General features: G+C 39.0%; 1 protein-coding gene across 3 annotated transcripts in view; it reads left to right on the plus strand.

The window, feature by feature from the left end:
* ZFPM2 (zinc finger protein, FOG family member 2) overlaps positions 1 to 3,766 on the plus strand; it is a 318,084-nt gene extending 314,318 nt beyond the window's left edge. For all 3 annotated transcript variants that reach the window (XM_063451169.1, XM_063451170.1, XM_063451171.1), the window contains one exon: positions 74 to 3,766. In XM_063451169.1, coding sequence (XP_063307239.1) covers positions 74 to 2,562 — 2,489 coding nt within the window. In that variant the 3' untranslated portion in view covers positions 2,563 to 3,766. The remainder of the gene's footprint in view (positions 1 to 73) is intronic.
* Positions 3,767 to 6,000: the final 2,234 nt, after the last annotated feature.

Consider the following 6,000-nt stretch of genomic DNA (forward strand, 5'->3'; position numbering starts at 1 on the left):
GTAAACATACACGTATTTGGTTATATTTAATGTATCTTTATTAATATCTATGTATATGTGTGTTTGTTTTAAGGTGTTAAAGTTGAAGAGTTCCTGCCTTCTGGTGCCAGTCTGAAATGCACAGTTTGTAACTACACCGCAGAGTCAGTGATTAACTTCCACAAACACCTGTTCTCCCACCTCACGCAAGCTGCCTTTAGATGCAATCAGTGCCATTTTGGCTTTCAGACTCAGAGGGAACTCCTACAGCACCAAGAGCTTCATGTCCCTGGAAGTAAACTACACCGGGAAGCTGACAACGAACACTCTCCCAGCCGCAACGAAGGAACCACACAACAGACGCCAGATCTGCTGAATAAAATCGAAATTCTACAAAGCCAAAAGACAGTGCTTAACAAAGATGCAAGTTCCGACAGTGAGCTGGAGAAATGTGAAAAGAAGCCACATCTTTTCCTGCCCAATCAGAGGCAAGAGACAACCAACAAAAACATGTTTTCGTATACTAAAATAAAGTCTGAGCCATCTAGCCCCAGGCTAGCTTCATCACCAGTGCAACCTGGCATTGGGCCCTCTTTCCCAATGGGACCTTTTCTATCTCAGTTTGCTTTCCCCCATGATATCTCAGTAGTTCCCCAAGCCTCAGAAATTCTTGCAAAGATGTCTGAACTGGTACATCGTAGGCTACGGCACGGCAGTAATAGTTACCCCCCTGTTATCTACAGCCCCTTGATGCCAAAAGGGGCCACCTGCTTTGAGTGCAATATTACCTTCAACAATTTGGACAATTACTTAGTTCATAAAAAGCACTACTGCAGCAGCCGATGGCAGCATATAACCAAATCTTCAGATTTCTCCAATGTTACTGAGAAGGTACCTGAATCAGTGAGTCCCACCAGTGTCCAAAATCCAGTCAATATCCTTAACACTTCTCTGCATTCTTCTGATGGTGATAACCAACTTCTTCAACCATCTTGTATTAACTCTGGCACTGTTTTAGACTTGTTAGGAGCAAACGTTAAATCACGAGAAAAGGAATTTTCACCTGAAGTGAAAAAAATGGCAGGGGTTGGCACTAGTGACGACAAGATCAATGGCAAACCTGCTGATGTGAAAAATTCGACCCCACCCCAACTAGACATAGATAACAGTGATCCAAACAAAACAACATGTGAAGCATGTAATATTACTTTCAGCAGGCATGAAACATTTATGGTCCACAAACAGTATTACTGTGCAACCCGCCACGATCCTCCGTTAAAGAGATCTGCTTCGAATAAGGTGCCTGCCATGCAGAGAACTATGCGTACTCGAAAACGGAGAAAGATGTATGAGATGTGTCTCCCTGAGCCTGATCAGAGGCCTCAGCTCATTCAGCAGCATTTCCTTCAAGTATCAAACCTCGCAATTCCATGTACATCTGCACAAGAGTCATCGGAGGGAATAGGGGATTGTTATCACCCCAGGTGCGATATCTTTCCAGGAATTGTTCCAAAGCATTTGGAAACTTCGCTTTCAATTACTAAATGTGTTCCAGTTGTGAAATGTGACACTCCACATTCTACAGTTTCCTCACTGGAGATGGATGTCCCCATAGACCTTAGTAAAAAATGTTTAACCCAATCAGATAGAACATCCACATCTCCAAAACGACTTCTAGACTATCATGAATGCACAGTATGTAAAATAGGATTTAATAAAGTTGAAAACTACCTTGCCCACAAGCAAAATTTCTGTCCTGTTACAGCCAATCAGCGCCCCAGTGATATGGGGAACTCTGAGAATAAAGTATTTCAGAATGCGGAAAGCGAAAGAAGCAGTCCCGAAGTCAATTTTGAAAGAAATGTCATAAAATGTGAAAAGACCAGTAACTCGAAACAGGCCTCACCTAATGGGAACTTGTTTTCTACTCACTTAGCGACTCTTCAAGGTCTTAAAGTCTTTAGTGAAGCAGCCCAGCTTATCGCCACAAAAGAAGAAAACAAAAATGCATTTTTTTCACAATGCCTTTACCCTGGAGCAATAAAAAAAGCTAAAGGAGCAGATCAGCTTTCTCCGTATTATGGAATAAAGCCAAGTGATTACATTTCTGGGTCTCTAGTTGTTCACAATGTGGATTTAGATCAAAGCACAAATGTAAGAAGTGAATCTCCCAAAAGTCAGATACCTTCAAATGGATGTTCTTTGCTGAAGAAAGAGTCACTCCCACTTTTGCCAAAAAACAGAGGCATGGTAATAGTTAACGGTGGACTAAAACAAGAGGAAAGGCCGGTTGTAAACTCACAACAAGAAAATATTTCCCAGACTACTCAGCAGGAAGATGGATGCAAATCCCCCTCATGGGTTTCAGACAAACCATTAACAGCCAATGAAAATGTATCGCCATCAACTCCGGCTGCTGACGATCAACTGTCCAGCATAGCAAAGAATGTTAATGGCTCTAGCACTGCCGCAAGCAGTGGGAAGTATTGCCGCTTGTGTGACATTCAATTTAACAATCTTTCGAACTTTATTACTCACAAAAAGTTTTATTGCTCATCACACGCAGCAGAACATGTTAAATGAAACATTGTGTGAAATTTTGGTTACTAAATAAAGTGTATTGTTTCATGCAGTCGATTAGAAAAGAAAAAAAAATGCTGCTTACGTTACATCTGGACAATCAGGATATGTATTCATTCTAAATGACTTGAAGATTTAAGGTGTTATTTCATAACAGTCATGCGTAAAAGTGTTTTATTAGTGCCATTTTTCTGAATATTTATTTTATCAGTTGTGTTCATACAGTTGTGTCCAGCGCTGACTCCTGTATGGGAGCAATTTACAAAAAAATGTAAAAAAAAAAACACGAAAAAAAAAACACGAAAAATAAAACAAACATTTGTATCTGTTGTTGATTGCCAACACAGTGTTCCATGCTGGACCCAACTGTAGCTGTGATTATGTTATTTTTTATTTAAAGAACTTTATATTAAAGTAATTTGTAATGTAATTGTATAGATATTGTGTAGCACATATGGTTTGCACTTGTATAGTAGATTTGAAAATAATATAGACACGACATTACAGAAAAAAAACATATTAGGAGCAGCTTCAGAAGAACTTGTGTATATCGATTCTCTCTTTTTTTTCTTTTGTTTTTCGCTACCTTTTTCTACGCTGTTGCAGAACGAGTAGATGTATATGCTAAAATATGATATGCACACCAGTATTTGAAATCCTTATACTGTCAATGTGGCCCGGAGACATCCAATTAAGAGAAAAGGGCAGAGTGTGTCTATATTTTAGCATATACAGTACATTAGTAATTAGGCTTTGCATTAGTACGTAGTTGTCTGTATCTGTTCCCTTTCTCAATCTAAACACTGTATGTTTAATGAAGATAGAAATTCATTTTCTCGTAGAGTAACTGTATTTTCTTTTGCTAATGCATCTCTGTCTGAATCTTTCAATCTTTGCTGTAAAATGCAATACTTTATAATGAACTATCAAAAAATTACCGGAAGCAGTATTGTACGTTCTGAAATGAAATCAGCCAGTTTTATCTTTTAAGAAAAACCCAGTTAGAAAAAAAAAATCCTAACCCTAACCACAATGCTGCAACATGAATTTAATTCATATGTAATATATATTTACAATAAATACAAGTGTAGCAATACTGCAGCTGGTGATCACGGAGAATAATCTTCTACTTCTGATAGAAATGATTTCTCAACAAATGTTGTTACTATGCATGTATATGGATGGAATAAAATTCCGGCTCATTGGAGATGTTTCGTTGTATCTTTTTAATTAAGGCTTTAAACATAATTGCAAAAAAAGGGGGCATTATAAAATATTTGTAGGTTTTTATTCAATATACGCATGTTAAGGTATATGAAAGGGTTAAATTTGATAGAAAGTTTTTTTTTTTTTTTTACTAAGAATTAAAGGGTTATTTCAAGCACCATGACCACTTTAATGATTTGAAGTGGTTATGGTGCCTTGAGTCTGTATGTGCAGCGTTTCGCCCAGCATGATGTCACCACACCGCCAATGGTGGCAGAGCCCCTGCCCGCCTAAGCCAGGCAGCCCTGTCCTCCCCTTAGCCCATCCTCCTTGAACTCTCCCTGGTAAGGGGAAATTATGCCAGCCATGGAAGATCAGTCTGCAGGGAGTAAGTTTTTGAGTTTTTTTAGTTTTATTATTATTATTATTATTATTACCATTATTATTTATAAAGCACCAACAATTACCATAGCGCTGTATAATAGGTGGATTAATAGACACGTATTTGCAATAAGATAAGCCGGGCACACAGGAACAGAGGGTTCAACTCAAATGAGCTTACATTTTGAGGGAGTGGGGTACAGTGGCACAAGAGGTAAGGGTTAACTGTATTTCACGCACAGGGAAAAGTAGGTTACTGGAATAGTTTACATTATTGAATGACACCAGGGTGGGTTACCAAGGTGCGGAAAGATATTAACAGCTTAATTGATATGTTTTCTTAAAGAAATACGTTTTATATGATCTTTAATAATAATGGGTAGGTGCAGGGGACCACCTCAGAAAGGGTTTCTCTAAATAAAACCAATGTTGAAGACACTGTTTTTTGGTAGGTGTAACCACACAATATATTACACTTGGCTGCAGTTGTCAAATAGACATATCACGTCAAAATGTGGCATTTACTCATTCAGGATAAGCCAACATTGAACTCCCCTGTCATACCAGCAAAGCGATATGAATCGTTATTCTAGTCCGTTAGTTCCTAATTATATTGCATGAGGTGCAAACTCTGAAGCTGTGTGGATGACAGAAAAATCCCAATGGGCCACCAGGATCATTACAATTATACAGGGATCACAGTCACAGTCCAATTATAACAATGTATTTTAACATAAGCTTTTAACATTTTTAACCCTTTTCTGTTGAAATCTGTTTTAGATAGAGAGAGAGAGATAGAGAGAGAGAGTCACACAGATAGACAGACATATAAATAGAGATAGATAGATAGATAGATAGACAGATTTGTATATTTGTAACAAAGAAATATAAATGGACATGGGTGTTTGCCAAAACCCAGTATTAAAAAAACAATTTTGAAGTATGAGATACTTCACAAAAAGAAGATATTGCCCAATGGCTGGTTTGAAATGTCCTTCACATCTCTAATACATAGAATGTGTAGGTCATAGCTATAAGCCGAATGTGATTGTCAGAGCTGTTGTGCTTTGATGCATGAGTTCTTATACATGGAACCTGGATTCATAAACCATTTCAAGAATGGATAAATTCTCTCCAATTCCTTAAAGTGGACCTAGATTTGAATCAATCACCGTTACTGACTTAAAGGCTTGACAAGCTCCACCAAAAAAGAGATGAAATGTTACCATAAGTGGTCAAATGTATCACTTGCAACATCCTTTATTATTCATCACAAAGAGGGCAAAGGCAAGAGTCCAATATTATTGGATGAGCGAACCGAAACAAAAGTAAAATAATTGCAAGCTCAAAAACCCATTAACCCCTTAAGGACCAAACTGCTGGAATAAAAGGGAATCATGACATGTCACACATGCCATGTGTCCTTAGGCACCCAGACCACTTCAGGTCAATGAAGTGGTCTGGGTTCCAGGTCCATCTAGGGTTAACCCTGAAGCTGTAAACTGAAACTGCTATGTTTACATAAGGGTTAATCCAGCCTCTAGTGGCTGTCTCATTGACAGCCGCTAGAGGCGCTTCCGCGCTTCTCACTGTGATTTTCACAATGAGAAGACGCTGCCGTCCATAGGAAAGCATTGAGAAATGCTCTCCTATGGACTGATTGAATGCGCATTTGGCGGATGACGTCAGAAGAGGGATGAGAGTCCCCAGCGCTGAAGGAGCCCCGCGCTGGAGAAAGATAAGTGATTAACCCCTCTTTAGCCCGGTGCGAGGGGGGACCCTGAGGGTGGGGGGGTCCCAAAGACCCTATAGAGCCAGGAAAATGAGTTTGTTTTCCTGGCACTATAGTGGTCC

The sequence above is a fragment of the Pelobates fuscus genome, chromosome 4 (genome assembly GCF_036172605.1).
Source record: "Pelobates fuscus isolate aPelFus1 chromosome 4, aPelFus1.pri, whole genome shotgun sequence".
Taxonomy (NCBI): domain Eukaryota; kingdom Metazoa; phylum Chordata; class Amphibia; order Anura; family Pelobatidae; genus Pelobates; species Pelobates fuscus.